Below are 21,111 nucleotides of genomic sequence, written 5' to 3' on the forward strand. Positions count from 1 at the left end.
CTGTAAATAGTCTCCACACGGTTTAACACACATACTGGAGCTTCTGAATCCCAGTTTAGCCTTCTCAGGGTTGGATTCCCCCAAGACTGTGTGTGTGTGTGTGTGTGTGAGAGAGAGAGAGAGAGAGAGAGAGAGAGAGAGAGAGAGAGAGACAGAGAGAGAGAGACAGAGAGAATGTATCCATCTATACGGATCAAAAAAGTTTCTAAACATGAGACTGTGGCTTTTACACATCTCTTCTTTTAGTTTTAATGTATTTTCTGACATTTCTATAATAAAAATGCAATGCATTTATAGTAAAAAGAGAAATCTTATGCTGGGGATAAGAAGCAGGAGCAGGCTCTTAATCATGATTCTACAGTATCAACCACAGTATAACAGTTAATGAAGTTCAGAGACATGCTCACTTATTCTGACCCTTCAATACTCTTATACAGCCTTCAGATTTAAAAAGCAAAGATTTTAAATCTTCATTCAGGGTACTCTAAAATATAATTCCTATCTATATTTTCAAATGAAATTTCTACTACTCTTCTATAAAAACACTCCCCTTATGCCAAGGGTATTTATCTTGCTATCCTTATAATTTATGCATATTATCCCCCCTCTGAAAACACCCTGCTCAAATTTTACTTCCTATTGTAAACTTTTCCTCCTGCCATCAGAGCCCTGTTATGCCAATTCATTTAAATGCCTACAGTGCCTATAGTAGACATGGTAGAACGTGAACCAGTTGGTAGTTGGTGTAGATTCATTTGTATTTTATTTATTTTTATGCATGTGCTCTACCTTTCCAAATGCATGGGAAGAATGTGAAGAGTATATCTAAAATTCTTTATACCCTCTATACCTAGCACAAATATGTGCTCAGTAGTTAAATGATGATGGTAGTAAGATAGAGCATGACAGCAGGCTCTTTCTGCTCATATGAACAGCCAAGGGATTTTTCAGATTTGACAAGGAAGAACAGAAATAGCTTCTGCAGTTATTGGATTCACTGGAATTTTGCAAAACAAATAGTTTTTTCTAAACAAAGATCTGAAGTGTCAAGACAGAAGTAAAACCAAGTCCTTAGGAGGCCATTAAGAGATCCTCCATGTCTCCACCAGTGAGCTCCCTAGAAATTCAGACAAGCCATGGAATTTGAAATCAAATTTCTTTAAAGTCTTCTCTTGATAATCAACATCATACGGGACTGATTAATGACTTGAAGGTATATCCTGGAATATGCTTTTAAAAATAAATTTTATGAAAACTTGCTTTTAATTTATTGGATCATAAAACCTGGTTATGTTTCTGTAGTTCCATTTTATTACAATAGAGACTATTTGGCCTTTCATGAATTATTTCCTAGCTTTCAGGAAAGCATATCTGCATTGTTCCTACTTGGGGAAACTTAATCCACTTCCACTGAGTGTCTATTCTATTCGGGGATTGTGCTCGGCAGTTTGACTCAGTGTTATATTATTTAATGGTCATTGTAACCCTTTATGGCAGATATTTATCTGTAGATTCCTCTATAGATGAAAAAAAAAATGAAGACAAAGGATATTAAATTAGTTTCTCAAAGTTACGATGAGTGGGAATTAGGCCTATCTGATGCAAAACAGACTTCATATGCTTTCCATTGTATTATTCAGTGTCTCTAAGTGTCTCAAAGTTTCAGGGTCATTGAAATCAATCCCATTATACTATAATCAGAAACCACTTTTTTACCCAGTTTTTACCCACAATCAATGAAATAATATATTCAAAAACAAAACAATTTAAAATTATTTTTCACAATTGAGGAGATTAGACATGGTGCTCTCTGAAATCCAGTTTTTATCTTTTATGTTTTATTATATCATGATTATATATTATATTTTATTACATCTCAAAGTGACACGCATTCTATTTTGAACTTTATACTTTCATTTCTGGAGAAACACTTCAATACCAATCTTTTCCTGGGCTCTCTCACTGATCATTTTGTAAGATAGTTTAGGTTCCAAGGAACTGCCTACACTAAATCTTTATTCCATCTGCAAATCTTTCACATCATAGAATAACAAAACTCTATGGCTCAAAGGAAATCTTTGTATTTGACAGATTATGATTTGTGGAACCAATAAAATGATTTGCAAAGAGCAGCAGGCATAGCAGTCAGAGGTTTATATCAAGTTCTACTTTTTCTACTTAAGAAGTACTCATTATATTGGTAATCTGTGGCTAGTCATTTAACTTCTCTGAGTTTCTTTTTCTCTAATATCAAGTAAAAATTATAATCCCTTAACTCCCTTAAAGACTTATGGAACTTTTCTTGGTTAATGTTTGTAAAAGTACTCTATAAATAGTAGACATTATTATTTTAATAAAAGATGAAACCAAGCCTCAGAGAGGTTAAATATCTTTTCCAGTATAACAACTGGTCTATGGAATGACTAACATCCAGTCAGCTGCCTCGTCAACTAGTGCTCCTTCTACTTGTGAAAATGACAGAAATTTTGCTAGTTAGAAAATAATAGTATGCTGTTTAAACCAAAGGAGTTGAGGAATAGGCTTAAGGTAGAACACTGTCAGACAAACTTGCTTGTGCATCAACTTCTTGTTATGCAATGGAAGATCCTTCAAAAAGTCTCAAGTCTATCTATAGATATTTTCCCACTCTCACTGCATGGCTTTTTCAGATTGTGGGGAATGGTAACAGATCCTGGGAACACAAAAAGAAGCATAAAGAAAAATTGAAAGAAGAATAAAAGAGAACTAGCAAAGAGAGGCACATGAATGTAAAATAAAATGAACTTGAGAATATAAAAAATGGAAAAGTAAAACAAAGAATAAGAAAGGAAAGAATGCCTCAATGAACAAAAATGAGCAAAAATCATGGTAAATAATAAATGGGAAGAGTTCATTTATTCAAAAAAATATTAAGCATCTTTTGTGTCAAACATTTTTCTAAGCACAAGATATACAGTGATGAATGAAATAATTATGGACTCTTTCCTCAGTTTAGAATAGAAAACATGTAAGGAATGCATATATGTAAAACATGTAAAGAATCCATAGATGTACTATTATAATTGAAAAAAGCAAAGCCATCAAGGAGAAAAGTGAGATAAGGGGGAAAAGGTGGACCTATTTTTGAGAGTGTTATGAGAGAAGGGCCTATCTGAGGAGGAAATATTTAAGTGAAATTGTGTCAGATAAGAATGAAGCAGACAATGCCTTGGACTTACACTTCAGACCAAGATACAGACCAGATTAATGTCTTGCCTAAAATAAACAAACAAACAAAACAGATATAATAAATGAAACTATGGCTTTTTTTAAGATGCAGGACATCAGGCAATGAAATACAGTAATCTCTGAAAATGGGAAACAAAAGAAGTGAACCCTATAACCACACACATTCCTGCCCTGAGAGTTTGCAGACTGCAGCAAAAGAGGAGGGGAAACCCTAGAGAAACCCAGTTGACTCCCTAAGTTAATGAGATGGAGATGAGAAACCAGGAAAACCAGAGCAACTGCAGTTCACAAAGAAGATCCCAGAGATCTATAGTTTCCTCCTCACCAAAGTACTGATCAACACATACTATGATGAAACTAACTAGGAATACATAAAGAACCATCTGAAGGGATTAAAGGAAACAGTGCCTATTCCCAGCAGCCAGACTAGAAAAAACTTCGAATTCACATCCACTTCTAGTTAACATTGTACTAGAGATTCTAGTGAGTGTAGTCAGGCAAGAAAAAAAGTTATCTAAATTGGAAAAGAAGTTAAATCATCTTTTTTCATAGATGACATCATCATCCATAAAGAAAAAAATCTAAAGAATTCTACAGAGAGCTACTAAAACTAATAAGTGAGTTTAACAAAGTACAGGGCACAAAGTCAATGTATGAAATCAATTTTATTTCTATCTACCCAAAACAAACAACCTGAAATTAAAATTTGAAAATACCATTCATAATAGCATCAAAAATATGAAACAGCGATAAATAAGACAACAGATGTGAAAGACCCAGATTGAAAACCTGAAAACATTGCTAAGAGAAGTTAAAAAATACCCTTCAAAAATGAAGAATTACACCATGTTCATGTTTCACAAGACTCAGTGTTAAGATCTCATTTCTCCCCAAATTGATTTGTAATTCAATACAATTCCAATAAAACTCTAGCAGACTTTTAATAGAAACTGACAAACTGATTCTAGAGTCCACACAGAAATGCAAAAGATTTAGAGCCAAAAGAGCTTTTTTTTAAAAAAAGAGAAATGTTGGAAGACCAACACTACCTGATTTAAAGACTTTTTAAAAAATTAGTGTTATTGAACAGTTTAATGTCAGTCCAAACACAAATAGATCAACGGACCTTAATAGAGACTTCAGAAATATACCCACAAATATATTTGGACAACTAATTTTTGACAGAGGTGCAAAGGCAAATTAAGTAGAGAAAGGATTGTTTTTCCTACAAATGATACTTAAACAATTGAAAAAAGTTAACTTTGATCCATAATTGTGACAAATTTTTTCAAAAAATTAACTTATAAATAGATCATTAGCCTTAATATAAAACCTAAAATTTTTATAAATCTAGGAAAAGAGGAGATTTTTATCATACTGGGTTAGGCAAAAGTTTTTTAAATAACATGCTTCATATTAGAACATATGACTACACTGGACTTCTTCAAAAATAAAAATTTCTGCTCTTCAAAAGATAATGTTATGAGAATGAAAAGTTGAGCCACACACTAGGAGAAAATGTTTACAAAGCATATATCTTATAAGGGATTTGTATGTAGAATAGATTGTTAAAATTCTAAAAACTATAATAAAGCATAGAACCCAATAAAAATATGGGCAAGAAATTTGAATAAGTAGTTCACAAAGGAAGATATACTGATAACATATAAACATATGAACAGGGAAGGAAACAACCAACAGAACTGAATGGCAACCTTCGGAATGGGAGAACATATTTGCAAATGACATGTCTGATAAAGGGTTGGTATCCAAAATCTATAAAGAACTTATCAAACTCAGCACCCAAAAAATAATCCATTTAAAAAATGGTCAGAAGACATGAATAGATATTTTTCCTAAAAAGACATACAGATGGCTAACAGACAGATGAAAAATACTCAACAACACTCATCATCAGGTAAATACAAATCAAAACTGTAATGATTACGACAATGGCCAAATGATGGAAACAGCCCAAATGTTGATCAACTAATTAATGGATAAGGAAGATGTGGTGTATATATATATACACATGTGGTGTATATACACACACACACACACACACACACACATATACACACACACATATACATATATATGTGTATATATATATCTGCACACATACATACATATATACACATACATACACACACACAATGGAATATTACTCAGCCATTGAAAAGAATGAAATCTTGTCATTTGCAAAAATGTGGATGGAGCTAGAGAGTATTACGCCAAGCAAAGTAAGACAGTCAGAGAAAGAAAAATACCATATGATTTCACTCACATGGAATTTAAGAAAACAAACAGATGAACGTAGAGGGAAAAAGAAAAAAGAGGGGCAAAGCAGAAAACAGACTGTTAGCTATAGAGAACAAACTGAGAACTACAGCAGGGGAGGTAGGCAGGGGGATGGGTTAAATGGGTGATGAGTATTAAGGAGGGCTCTTGCGATGAGCACTGGGTGTTATATGTAAGTGATGAATCACTAAATTTTACTCCTGAAACTAATATTATACACAAAAAAAGAAAAGTTTTAGGAAATCAAATCCAGCTGAATATCAAAAATAATTAAATAGAGAATATTCCCGAAATATAATGATAGTCCTTTATTATAATTCAATCAATCAATAAATTAAAGAATTAAACAATAAAGAAAAGCATATGAAAAGATTCTCAACATTCATCATTAGGAAAATCAAATTAAAACTATAATGAGAGAGGTGCCTTGGTGGCTCAGTTGGTTATGTGTCCAACTCTTAGTTTGCCTCAGGTCATGATCTTATGGTTTGTGAGTTTTAGCTCCACGTGGGGCTCTGTGCTGGCAGCGCAGATTTTCTCTCTCCCTCTCTCTTTACTGGTCCCCAGCCTGCAATATCTCTGTCTCTCTCAAAATAAATTAATTAATTAAAAAAAACTACAATGACATATCATTGTACATCGGTTAGAGTGACTAAAATCAAAAATGTTGATCACACCAAGTATTGGCAAGAATGTGGAAGAAACAGAACTCTCCCACCCTACTGGTAGGAATGTACAATGGTATGATCAGTTGGCAGGTTATTAAAGATTTAAATATACATTTATAACATGATCTAGTCATTTTATATCGTTATTTAAACTAGACAAATGAAAGCAGAAAGCCTATATCAATACAAACACATGCAATAGCAATCAAACACTGAAACATTTGTAGTAGTCAAAACCTGAAACAACTAAATTCTCCAATAAACAAATTCTGTTATATCTGTTCAGTGGTTTACTAAGCAATAAAAAGGTAAGCACTTTTTTTTCCTTTTTTTAATGTTTCAAGTTTTTATTTAAATTTTAGTTAACATATAGTATAATATTAGTTTCAGGAGTAGAATTTAGTGATTCATCATTTACATACAACACTCAGTGCTCATCACAAGTGCCCTCCTTAATAGCCATCCCCCACTTAACCCGTTCCCCCACCCACCTCCCCTCCAGCAACTCTCAGTTTGTTCTTTATAGATAAGAGTCTATTATGGTATGCCTCTCTTTTTTCCCCCCTAGGTATGCACTATTGATAAATGTTGCAACATCAATGAATCTCAAAATAATTACACTGAATAAAAGAATCCAGGCAAAAAAAGGTGTATATTCATATAAAATTGTAGGAAATGAAAACTAATGCATAGTGACAGAAAGCAGATTAGTGGTTGCCTGGGGGTAGGAAGGGGCACTTATGGGAAGGGCTGGAAGGAGGGTTACAAAAAGACACAAAGAAACTCTTGGGCATGAGGGATATGTTTATTATCTTGATCATGGAGATGGTTTCACAGGTGTATACGTATGTCAAAATTTATCAAATCATATACTTTATAAATATGTAAATTAAACCTTCATAAAGCTTTTTTTCAAGAAAAAACTAGCCACATGAGGCAGGAAATGGTGTATTCCAGGCAGAGTGAATAGCCTTATAAGAAGGTTCTAAAGGTAAAGGACTTAACTATCTTCTAGAAATAAAAAGAAGGCCAAGGAGGCTGGGAGTGCAATAGAAAAGGACTGAGAGGGAAAATGAGTTAAGATTTTGATGTCTAGATGAGCAGGAATAAGATTATACATGTCCTGAGGCAATTATAAGAAATCCCATTTTATTTCAAGGAGGAGAATGATATACTTTTATGTCTTAAAAATATCATCCACACACACTGCTGCATGAAGAAAATATCATGGGGGGGTAAAAAGAGCAAAGAAAAGAAAAGAAGAAGAAAAAGAAAAGATGGCCATTATACCAGTTAGGAGGCCAGTGTGTACTCTATGCAAGAATTGAAGGTGGCTTTGACTAGGGTTTTAACAATGTTATTGTAGAAGAAAGGATAGGTCCAAATATCATTAGTACATTAGAGCTACTAATTATATTCAATGTGGAAGATCAGAGAGTGGAATCAAAAATTCTTCCCAGATTTAGGCTTGAGTCACTGATTGTGGTAGGGTTGGAGTAGGACATGGTAATAAGGAAAATAAACTTCAGTTTTAGACATGTTAGAATTTGGTATGTCTGTCATTTATCCAAGTGAAGATGTCACGTGGACAGCTAAACAAATCTGAATATCAATGCTGTTAGTTGAGTCTTTAGCATATAGATAATATGTAATGACATGGGAATAAATGAAATTACCTAGACAGGGGAGAAAGGGGAAACAGAGGGAGGGAAGAGGAAGATTATGGATAGAGACATTAGGAATTTCAACATTTACGTTTCAAAGAAGAGGAGCAGCTGGCCCAGAGGACTTGCCAGAGAAAAGAGAAAAAATGAGGAGACTGTTGCAGAAGCCAAAATAAAGGGGAATGTTTCAAGAAGCGATCAGCCATGTCAAATGCTAAAGATAGGATTAAGTAAAATAAGCTCAGAGAAGTGACTAGTGTGTCTTGTTCTGTGAAGGTTATTAGTGATTCTTTAAAAAGTAGTTTGTGAAAAGTATTGGGAGAGAAACCAAAATTACATTAGAGAGAAGAGTGGCAAATGAGGAAACAGAACAAGTAGATAACTCTTTCAAGATGTTTGGTTATGAAGGAGTGTAGAAAAAAGAAGTCAGTAACTTGACTGGAATAAAGTGTCAAGAGGAGGAATTTTTTGTCTTTCCATTTTAGATAAAGAACATATTTTAAAGTTAATGCAAATAGAGAGTGATCCATAGAGAAAGAGAGACTGGTGATAAGGGACAGAGGGGGTAACTAAAGGAGCAAAATCCTTAAGAAGGGGAGAAGGGATGGGAATCAGAACAGATGTAAAAGATTAGTTAATAGGAGGTTTTCTCTACTGTAATAGGTACATAAAAGAAAAGGAGAGAGCTACATAATAAGAGGAATAAATTGAAAAATAGTATGATTTGGTTAAACAAATGGTTTTTTTATATATCTGATTTTCAGGTCTATATTTTACTTATTTTTTTTTGAAATTAGTCTTAGAGTGTAAATTTTTTTACCTCAAAACTTTGTGTTAGAAAGCAACTACATTGAACTGTAATTAGTGGGTAAAATATAAAGTTTCATCTTTGAATTTAAACAAAATGCACAAGGAAATAAAAAGTAGGAGAGCTATTACTTAGTAATATGTGTGGGTTTTCTAGAGTTTAGTGAGTAATCTCAGTGTGAGTCAAACAAATAAAACAAGCTAATATAACTTATGGCAGTGGTCTCAACCAAGAATGATTTTGTTCCCGATGGGAAGTTTAGCAATGTCTGAAGACATTTTTGGCCCTCACAAGTAGAAGAGGGGTGCTCTACTGGCATCTAGTAAATAGAATGTAGGTAAATATCCTATAATATACTATCCCACAGAAAAAAATTATCTCACCAAAATGTCAATCAAATTGGAAAAAATTCAGACCAGAGCATTTTATATGATAAGTGATAATTTGGTAAGAAAATCCCCCAAAGTATAGACTATTTATATGTATGGAGACACTTGTGTCTTAGTCTCTAAAGAATACTAATATTTTATTTAACATTCACAAGTTGCTATTTCAAATACTATCTTAATTATATTATACACTAAGATACATTATAGGTATATACTTGACCCTTAAACACTGTGGGGTTAGAGGCACCAACCCTCTTCTGCAGTCAAAAATCTATGTTTAACTTTTGATTCCCCCAGAATTTAACTACCAAGAGCCAACTACTGACCAAAGGCCTTATGGATAACAGTCAGTTAACACATATTTTGTATGTTACTTGTATCATATACTGTATTCTTACAATAAAGTATGCTAAAGAAAATGTTATTAAGAAAATAAGGAAAAGAAAATACATTATACTACATTATATTGCACTATACTTATTTATTAAAAAAAATTTGTGTGTTAGTGGATTCATGCAGTTCATACTCTTATTGTGTGCAAGGGTCAACTGTACATGCTTAACATTTTTAAATAAAAGTTGATATAATTCACTGTACCCCAAAGGGGATTTGTCTTCTGATATTCAGTTGTTTATTTACCATAAAATTTCTATATCTGTTTTCAACCAGGATTTATTATATGTTTTCTTTTATATTATTATTATGCATTTTCTAATGAATCACTGTACAAATCTTCCAAATTTAGTCAATTTGCTTTACTCTATTTATATGTCAGACATAATTTTCTCCACCTAATCTCTGGGAGATCTCTTTGGGAAATCTCAGTATAATCTTTGGGAAAAGCACAATTATCTGGAATGTACTCTGAGTACTTCATTGGATACTTACTAGTATCAGGAATAGATTAATCAATTTGACTAGTTACCATTCTCTTGGTCTTCCAGGTCTTCAGTCCAGCTTTCACAGTATTTCCAAGATATAAAATAAAACCAAGAGAGGAGCTTTCCATTTCTAGACAGGATGTTGAGATATGAAAGTTCATTCCTGTAGTAACAACAATGATCGCAACAGTAATAAAACCCTGTGATAAATACAATGATAAAGTTAAAATCATACTTTTCTGTGGAGATATTAAAAAGTGGTAGATTCAAAGAAGGCTTGATTAAATGAATTCCAGAGTGAAAGAGACATTCATAGATGAGCAGAAAGCTGCAGCTGCTCCCATACTTGGTGCAAGTGACTGATCTGGGCACAGGTGCAGAAAGGAGTGGGCCTTCTATAGATGGATGGACTGCAAAGAGTAGGAAAAACTAGAATTGTACATCTAGCAAAAGTCTTATTTATTTATTTGTTTATTTAGAGTGCACATGTGCAAACATGAACAGAGAGAGGGAGACAGAGAATCCCAAGAATCTCATGACCTGTGAGATCATTACCTGAGCCAAAATCAAGAGTCAGATGCTTATGGGGTGCCCAGGTGGCTCAGTCGGTTAAGCTTCCAACTTCTGCTCATGATCTCATGGTTCATGAGTTCGAGCCCAGTATTGGGCTCTGTGCTGACAGCTCAGACCCCAGAGCCTATTTGAATTCTGTGTCTTCCTCTTTCTCTGCCACCCCTCCCCCACTCATGCTTTCTCTCTCTCTCTCTCTCTCTCTCTCTCTCTCTCTCTCTCAAAAATAAATAAACATTAAAAAAAAAGAGAGATGCTTAGCCAACTGAGCCACCCAGGTACCCCTCTAGCAAAAATATTTTAAAATAAAGGTAAATAAATTTGTCATGGGCAGACTTGCACTACAAGATATGGTAAAGGTTGTTTTTGATTTTGTTTTTAATTTTTATTTGAGAGAGAGAAAGAGCAAGGGGGGGGTTGGAGAGGGGCAGAGGGAGGGGAGAGAGAGAGAGAGAGAGAGAGAGAGAGAGAGAGAGAGAGAAGGAGAGAGAATCTTAAGCAGGTTTCATGTTTAGTGTGCAGTCCACTGTGGTATTTGATCCCATGACCCTGCTGGGGTCATGACCTGAACAGAAACCAAAGAGTTGGGTGCTCAACTGACTGGGCCACACATGTGCCCCAGTATAGGAGGTTTTTAAGCTGAGGGAAATAATACCAGATGGAGATTTAGATATACAGTAAGAATGAAAAGCATTAGAAGAATAAATATGTGGGTAAATATAAAAGATTATTTTGTCATTTCTTAAAATCCCTAGGAGTTTATCTAATTTTTAAATTAAAAACTAACTGTATTATGGGGTTTATAAAATGTAGAAGAAAAATAAATGACAATAGTAACAAAGGATGGGAGGGACATAAACAGAATCATGTTATAAGTTTCTTTCATCATAAGAGAAATTATGCAATAATAATTAAAAGTAGATTGTGATGAATTATAGATGCATATTATAATCCCTAGAACCACCACTAAAAAATAAATAAATAAATAAAACAGAAGTGTAGCTAAGTAGCCAAAGAGAAGATAAAATAGAATACTAAAAAATATTTGATTTTTTTCAACGGACGGAAAAGTGAAATAGTGGAAAAAAGCACAGAAGGACATGCTGAAAAAAAAATGATAGACGTAAACTTAACTCTAACAATGATTATATTATAGTAAGTGTAAATGGAGCAAATATCACACACACACACACACACACACACCCAAGAAAAGGGCAGAAATTGTGCAACGAGATGGAAAAAAAAAAACAACCAACTATATGCTGTTTATAAGAGATGCACTTTAATTACAAAAACATACAAATGATTAAAAATAAAAGAAGTGAAAAATAATTTTATCAAATTATTTATCAGTATTAACCTCAAGAGAGCTGATGGGGCTACATTATGAGATAAAGTAGACATTAAGAGAAGAAGAGAGGCAGTTCCAAATTATAAAAGAATCACTGTATCAGAAAGATATTAATAATCCTATACAAGTACAGACCTAATAAGAGGTATTCAAAGTATAGAAAGTAAACAAAAGAAAGAAAGAAAGAGACAAATATACAATCATAGCTGGGGATTCATTATTTCTCCTCAGTAATTGATAGAACAAATAAAGAAAAATTGGTAAGTATATTAAGAAAAAAATTAAGCAATCCTCTTAACCAAATTGGCCTGACCAAAATAGCCACCTACCACATACAAAGGGAAATATGCATTTTTTTCAAGTAGAAATGGAACATTCACAAATGTAGACTGAGTCAGGAAACAAGTTACAATTTGTTTTTGATTATAGGGGACTGAAATCAAGCAGAGTATGTTCTCTGATCATAAGAGAAATTAAATTAGAAATCAATAACAGAAATATATCTTAAAATCCCCAAACATTTGGAAATTAAGACTGTGTCATGGTTTAAAAAACAAATCACAGGAAATTTTTTAAATATTTTTGAACTGAATGAAAGTATAAACACAAAATATCAAAATTTGTAAGCTGTTACTTAAGTAGTACTTAAAGGAAAAATTTAGAACATTATTGCTTATATTGGAAAAGAAAATATCAAATTAATAATCTAAACTTTGTTAAGACACCAAAAAAAAAAAAAAAAAAAAAAGAACAGTGTAACACAAAGTAAACAGAGGAAGGAAATAAAGACAGAAATCAATGACATACAGGGCAAACAATAGAGTAGATCAATAAAACCACAAGGTGTGTCCTCAAAAAATTTACTAAATCTGTAAAACCCTAGTTAGATAGATCAAGAAGAAAAAAAATAACCAATATGATAAATTAAAAAGGGAACATCACTATGGATTCTACAGAAATTAAAAATAATAAAAGTAAAACTATGAACCACGTTATGCCTATAAATTGTATAGATGAAAGCAAGAGATGTCTTGAAAGAAAAAAATTATAAAAACTGACACCAAACACATTGGAAAATATAAATAGCCTCCTATCTTTAAAAAATTTTTGAATTCAAAATTAAATAACCACAACAAAGAAAACTACAGGCTTTGAATAATTTCACTGATTAATTCTATCAAACATAAATAACACTAATCTTATGCAAATGATTTCGGGGAATAGAAAAAAGAGTGAAATCTTCCCAACTGCTTATCTGAGGACAGCACAATGCTGAAACCAAAAACTTGACAAACTTAAAGGAAAGTTCAGGCCAGTCTCACTTACGAACATAGATTCAGAAATATTAGTAAATGGAAGACAGACATATGTAACAAAGATAAAATATAACCATGGTGGTTTTATCCCAAGAATAAGAGTTTAATATTTGAAAACCAATCAATGCAAAACAACTGATTAACATAATAAAGGAGAAAATTATATGATCATCTCAATACATGCAAAAAAAATCATATACTAACACTTCTTTAGAATAATCACCAGAAAACTAGGAATAGAATATTTCCTCAAATGAATAAAGCCAATCTATAAAAACCTACAAATAACATCACACTTAATTGTGGAATATTGGATGTTTTTCCACTAAAATTGGTAACAAGCCAATGATATACACTCTCATCACCTTTGTTCAACATTGTACTTGAAGACTTAGTAAGGGCAAAAGCAATATAAAAATAATATGCCTAGGGTTTAGCAAGAAAATATTAAAACTCACTTTATTTGCCAGTGATATTGTGGTGTATTAGGACACCCAAAGGAATCTACAAAAAAAAAAAAAAAATACAAAACAATATGTGAACTTAGCAACATCGAAGAGTACACAGTATACAAAATCAATCATCTTTCTATATAATAAAAGGAAACAATTGAGAAATTTATTTATTTTTGAAATACCAGGTACTGGATAGGGGCGTCTGAGTGGCTCAGTCAGTTAAACATCCGACTCTTGATTTTGATTCAGGTCATGATCTCATGGTTCATGAGATGGAGCCCTGTGTTGGGCTCTGCGCTGACAGCTCAGAGCCTGCTTGGGATTTTCTCTCTCCTTCTCCCTCTGCCCCTCCTTCACTCTCTCAAACAACAAAACAAAACAAAAATCAGGTACAGGATAGACTTCCAAATGGCATCTTGAGAAGCACCATGGACACATTCTCCAGAAAAAAAGTAAAACTGGTAAAAAGTATTTTTTAAAAACAGCAATCATTTAAAGCCTCTGGAAATTGTCCTAAAAGGATACAGAAAATAAAGAAACTATTCAAGAAAATCTACTGACACTTGGTAAAAAGCGTGTGTTTGATATTGAGCCACAACTTGCTGTATACCTCTCCTGCCTTCAGGTTGCCAGCATTTCTCATCCGTTCCAACTCCCAAGTTGCAAAGGACAAATTCCTGGTGAGTGTAGCCAAGAGGTCAAAGTCTTCTCTCCCCTGTCAGTCCCCCACTCATAGGACAAAATGTCTACCCCAGGCATAGCAAGCTAAAATGCTGAGGCCTTGACTGCTCTCACCCAGCTTGGTCATAGGGCAGAGGTTTCGTGCCAGAAAAGTAGAGCTGAGAAGGCCAGAGGTTACCGTCCCTGCCCCAGGTCCAGACTAGTGGCTCAGAAATTTTGCCCAGAGAAAGAGGCAATGAACTTTGAAGCTCTCCCCAAAGAAACTAGCTTATTTGAAACACAATTTGAGGAAGTTCAAGCCTAAGGATGCCCTCAAAACCAATGAAGTATTTGTTGGAAATCAAATAAGAGGCTGGCAGCGCCTCTTATTTAAGAGCAACCAGCTAGGCCAAAGGTGAGTTGGGATTTGAACAAACCTCAAATACTGGCTTCAAATATGACTTCTGTCTGAATTGGATTAGAATATTGAGTAATATATATCCTGGAGCATTGTCAAAAACAATAAAGCATTCACCTGGTTGTGACTGTGATAGCTAATAGCTGGATTTGATATCAATGAAGTGGTCAGGGAAAGAGACAAGGAGAACCCTGCTAAAACTACTGTCATCCCAGGGTGACAGTATACACACAGAAGGCTATACCCTCTGATAAGCAACATCAGAGTCTTCACAATGTAAGGGAAATAAACTTCACTAAAATAGTCTAGCCAAGTCACTAAACAAGCAAATAACAACAAAAAAACCAGAGAGAGGGAGGGAATTGCTATACAGTATTACCTAATATGTCTAGTTATCAACAAAATATTATAAGACCTACAATAAAACAGGAAAGTGTGACTTATTCACAGAAAAAACAAGGCAATACAAATGGTCTCTGAGAGGGCTCAAATGTTGGATTTAACAAAGACCTCATAACAGCCATGAAAAATCTTTAAAGAGCCAAAAGACACCATGTTTAAAGAAGGTAAACTATAATGATAATGTCTCATCAAATAAAGAATATTAACAAAGAGATTGAAGTTATAAAAAGCAAACAGAACTATCTGATAGCATACACAAGAATTAACTCAAAATAGATTAAAGACTGGACTATAAGATACAAAACCATAAAATCCTACAAGAAAATATAGGCAGTAAGCTCCTTCCTTGATCTGGGTCTTGGCAATAATTTTTTGGATTTGACACCAAAGCAAAGGCAGCAAAAACAAAAATATACAAGTAGGACTACATCAAACTAAAAAACTTCTGCAGAGCAAAGGAAACCATCAACAAAATGAAAAGACAATATGTGAAATGAGAGAAAATATTTGAAAATCATATATCTGTAACAGGTTAATATCCAAAATATGTAAAGAACTTATACAACTATAGCAAAAAAATTTTTCAATTAAAAAATTAGCAGAGCATCTGAATAGATATTTTTCAAAAAAAAAAAAGACATGCAGATAACCTGCAGGTACATGAAATTTGCCCAGCATCACTAATCATCAGAGAAATGCAAATCAAAACCACAATGAGATATCACCTCCTATTTGTTAGAATGGTTATTACCAAAAGAACAAGAAATAACAAGTGTTGGCAAGTATGTAGAGAAAAGGGAATCCTGTGTGCACTGATGGTAGGAATGTAAATTGGTGCAGATGCTTTGAAAAACAGTGTGAAAGTTCCTCACAAACTAAAAATAGAACTACCATAAAATCCAGCAATTCTACTTCTGGGTATCTATACAGAAAAATAAAAAACTAACTCAAAAAGATATATGCCACTCCCATGTTCATTGCAGCATTATTTACATATTTTCCAAGATATAGAAACAACCTAAGTGTTATCAATGGATGGATGAATAAAGAAAATACGATTGAGTTACACACACACACACACACACACACACACACACACACACACACACACACACAAACTGGATTATTATTCAGCCATAAAAAAGAAGGAAATCTTGCCATTTGCAAGAACATGGATGGACCTTGAGAGCATTACAGTGCCCAGTGAAATAAGACCCATGACATCACTTATATGTGGAATCTAAAAATGAACAAAGAGCAACAAAAATGAGCACATAGATCAGGGGAAGAGATTGGTGGTTTTCAGAGGCAGAGGGTGAAGCGTCGATGAAATGGGTGAATGAGGTCAAGGGAAAATAAGACCCAAATGGAAATTCTTATACAAAAGTACAGTACAAAAAGTACAGTAAATGAAAAGAAAAATTTGCTAGAGGGAGTCAACAGTAGATCTGAACTGGCAGAAATCAGAATCAGCAAACTTGAAGGAAACTTATAGAGACTGTGTATTCTGAGGGGAAAAAAATTAAGAAAAATTAACAAATCCTCAAAGAAGCTTAGGATACTGTAAATGTACCAAACATGTCCATAATAAGAGTAGAAAAGAGAGAAGCAGGAAAATATTCAAAAAGATAATGGCTGAAAACTTCCAAAATTTGATGAAAACCATTAATGCATATGTCTAAAATGTCAGTGAACTCCAAACAGGATAAATGCAAAGATACCCACACCCAGAAACATCATAGTAAAAATGCTGAAAGGCAAAAAAATCTTGAAAACAGTAAGAGAAAAATGACTTGTCCCATACAACAGAACTGAAGTAGGATTAACAGTTCATTAGAAACAATGGAGGCCAGAAGCAGTAGGACAACATATTCAGAGTGCTCAAAGGAAAAACCTAAACCCAAAAATCTTATATCCAGCAAAACAATCTTTCAAAAATGTAGCTGAAATAGTCATTCCCCGATAAACAAAAAATGAGAGAATTTGTTGCTAGCATAGGCCACTTTATAAGAAATACTAAAGGAAGTTTTTCTCAGGCTGAAAAAAATTAATGCCAGATGATAATTTGAATTCACACAAGGGGAAAAAGAACACTACTAAGGTAACTATGTAATTATAAAATAATAATATAAATGTACATGACTTCTCTTAACTGATTTAAAAAGCCATTTATGAAACAATATTATAAAATTGTCTTGATGGGCCTACAGTATGTAGAAATGTAATATATTTTCCAATAACAGCACAAAGGAAGTAGGTGGGAGCAAAGTTGTATTTGAGTAAGCAAACAAAACCAGGTGGATTGACTGGAACAAATGAAGAGAACTAGAAATGATAAATTGCAAAGTTAATATACAAACTATAAATATATTTTCTGCTTTCTTCTCTCAGGTTTTATAAAAACCCAAAGTTATATAAAGTAATCATTATAATAATATGTTGCTGGATTTGTAACACATATGGATATATTATGTATGCCAGTAATAGCACATAAAGGGGAAAGAGGAAATAGAAGTATGAAAGAATAACATTTCTACATCTCTCTGGAATTAAGTTAATATACATCTGAAGTAGATACTGAGAAGTTAAGATGTATATGTTATCTTAGAGCAAGGCCAAAAATATGATGACAAAATCATTAAAGAAATGAATGAGTTACACTAGAAAATACTTAATGCCAAACAAAGCAGTAAGGAAGATTAGAAGGACAAAAAGACATGAGACATACAGAAAAATAAAGTAGAATGACAGGTGTAACCTAACTGTATCAGTTATAACATTAAATGTGGATAGATTTAACAATTCAATCAGAAGACAAAGACTGTTGAGCCAGATCTTTTAAAAAACCAAGATTTAACTCCATGCTGTCAGAGGCCACACATAAAGATGTAAATCCGTTGAAAGTTAAAAGAGAAAAAAACCACGCAAACAGCAAGTACAGCTGTAGTTAATACCAGACAAAATAGATTTTAAAGCAAAAAAAAGTTACTATAAATAGGGACATCTAAAATGAAAAAATGGTTAACCCATCTAGAAGATATAACATCTGTGCATCTGACGACCGATCTACAAAGTACATGCAGCAATACTTGACAGAATCAAAGGGAGAGAGAGAGACAATCCAACAATAATTACTGGGAATTTCAGTACTTCACTTCGAATAATGATACAAGAAGTAGACAGAAAACCAAAAAGGAAATAAAGACTTGAAAAATGCCACATACAAAACCTCTATACTGAAATCTACAAACTCATGCAGAAAGAAAAAAAAATTTAAAACATCATTTAAATAGAGGAGAATACCATGTTTATAGGTTGGGAGACTGAATATTTTTAAAATGTTTATTCTATCAAAATTACTATGGATTTATTACAGTCCAGTAAAAATTTGGCATATCCTTTTGTAGCAATTGACAAATTGATTCTAAAACTTATTTAGAAATGCAAAAAATCTGAAGTAATTAAAACACTCTTGGAAAAGAACAAAGTTGGAGTATTTTACTACCTGACTTTAAGATGTACTATAGACCTGCATTAATGTGGCAGTCAAAAAAAGATAGACAAAGAGACCAATGACTACAAAATACAAAGTCTAGAAGTAAACTTACACATATGTATCCAATTTATTTTTTACTAAGGCACTAATAAAAATCAATGAAAAAAGGAAAATCTTTTTAACAAATAATGATGGAAAAACTAGACAAACAACATATAGGGAAAAATGAACCTTAATCTCTACCTCACACCACAATCAAAATTTATTTGAGATGAATTATAGTCCTAAAACTGAAAGCTGAAAATTAAAAAAGCTTCTTGGAGAATACAATAATATCTTCATGAGCATTGAGTAGGCAAAGATTACTTAAACAGGAATTATAAAAAATTCACAATTAAAAAATTTCATAAAGGGTCCTTCAAGTAAACTAATCTCCTGAACATCAAAAGATTTCATTTTCATTAAGAAAATGACAAAAAAAAAAAAAAAAGAAAATGACAAGATAAGTCACATACTGGAAGAAAATATTCACAGTACCTACTTCTAACAAAAGACTCTTAAGTATATAAATAATTCTATTCAAGATTTGGCACATACTTGGTTCTGTAACCTTAAATTGTTTAAACTCTTCAAACTCATAGTTTCTTATCTGTAAATCATAAGAGGTGGGCTAGAGTACCACAGCAGCCTTTTCCCAAATTCTATAATTTTTTGAACCATAGTAAGTTTATTGGTACAAATTATATCAAGAAAGGGGTGGTAGCAAGGAATATGGACAAAGATAGTTCTGGTAATTGACAATAGTTTTTAATAAGTACTTCTGGATATAAAGATTTACATTAAAGTAGGAACTCTGAATATTTTTTATAAGGAAAAAGTATATAAGAATCTCTAACAAGTATAGGAAAACCATAATTAAGGATATTTTATGAATGCCACAGGAATGCAGGCTGGCAGATAGCAAGAATTATAAAATATTTATTTATTGTGCCTATCCTTGTGTTTGTCAGTAGAGTTACATAACAGAGTATTAAAAATAAGAGAGGGGTGACTGAGTGGCTCAGTTGGTTGAACCTCTGACTCTTGGTTTCAGCTCAGATTGTGGTGTTGAAGTTCCTGAGATCAAGCTCTGTCAGCACAGAGCCTACCTGGGATTCTCTCTCTCTGCCCCTCCCCCACTCACATGTGTGCGCTCTCTCTCTCTCTCTCTCTCTCTCTCTCTCTTAAAATACATAAAATTAAAAAAAAATTTTTAAAAAGTAAGAGAAAAATGTAATGCTTATTATAAGAAGGAATTTGATATCATCAAATAAGTCACTTAATATGTATTATACAACACTGCATTTTTATAACTAAGTATAATATTTAGAATCTGTAGCATCCCTTAAAGTTCTTTTTAAAAGCCAATAAGCATTTATCTTGAAAGAAGATTTGATTAGGTCTTTTTAAAAACTCCTTATAAATTGTATTATTTTTGGTCTATTTTTAGATAAAACTAGGTCATTTATTAAAGTAGCTATTTCATGTTAAAAAGTAAGAAAGAAGATTTTATATTTTACTACCATTATGTTAATTACTCCTTGTATATATCTATTAGTTATTGCTCCTTATTGTTTCTGGTATCACTGAAACAAATTTTCAGAATCATTGTCATAACACGAGAATAGAAAAGTTTCACAGGGAGAAGAAAAACCTTTTGAAAATTTTAGGAATGAATATATAAGAATTATCTACAATTGTTAGCGAAATTTATCTAATTTCTTGTCATTTCATTTTCAGGTTTAACTGAGCTAAATGATACTCCCGTTCCCCTAGAACTTGAGCGCTGCAAGTCTCCCACTTCAGGTAAACATGAATGTTAACTTTCAGCCTTCTTGTAATTCACTGCAGTAATCTACTGCTTTATTTTCTTAATTCTTACAATGTGAAATTCATAATTTTAGTAATTGTTTCTAATTTAGTTTCTGAAATTTTACCATAAGCAAATATATACAAAATTCTTGGCCTCCCAAAAAATTAAGATCAGAGATATGAGTGTAGTACATTTAAAGACATTTTAAACAAAGGTTTTTCAAAAAAAGAAAAAATGATAATATGCTGGAAGTAAAGCATCAAGAAAGCATGAGCCTACCACAGTATATTAAAAATGTGAGTATAAAGATTCCTAGGAATAGGTCTTTTAAGGTGTACAAGAAATGTTAGTAGAAATTATTGGGTGGTGGGATTAGAAATGGTTAGCTTATATTTTTTCATTTATTTACCTGATTTTTCTCCAATACATATACAGTATATGTAAATTTTTGAACACCAAAAAATATTACGTATTTCTTTGACACTGAACTATATGTTTTCAGAGTATCAAAAAATTATAATTCCTTATAATTAATTTTTATTTTAACTTCATATAAATTTATAAACATTTAATGCCTTAAAAAGCAATTAATTTTGACTTTTGGAAATTCTTTTCTAACTGTGATATTTCTTTAATTTACTCTATCTCTTTT

At 32.8% G+C, this 21,111-nt stretch overlaps 1 protein-coding gene across 7 annotated transcripts in view; it reads left to right on the plus strand.

Annotated features, from left to right (window-relative positions):
* Positions 1–21,111, plus strand: part of STXBP5L (syntaxin binding protein 5L) — a 379,589-nt gene that overhangs the window by 283,587 nt on the left and 74,891 nt on the right. For all 7 annotated transcript variants that reach the window (XM_019448501.2, XM_019448499.2, XM_019448505.2 and 4 more), the window contains one exon: positions 20,387–20,452. In XM_019448501.2, coding sequence (XP_019304046.2) covers positions 20,387–20,452 — 66 coding nt within the window. The remainder of the gene's footprint in view (positions 1–20,386; positions 20,453–21,111) is intronic.

Source organism: Panthera pardus, unplaced genomic scaffold, assembly GCF_024362965.1.
Source record: "Panthera pardus isolate Hobbes unplaced genomic scaffold, ASM2436296v1 HiC_scaffold_16, whole genome shotgun sequence".
Taxonomy (NCBI): Eukaryota; Metazoa; Chordata; class Mammalia; order Carnivora; family Felidae; genus Panthera; species Panthera pardus.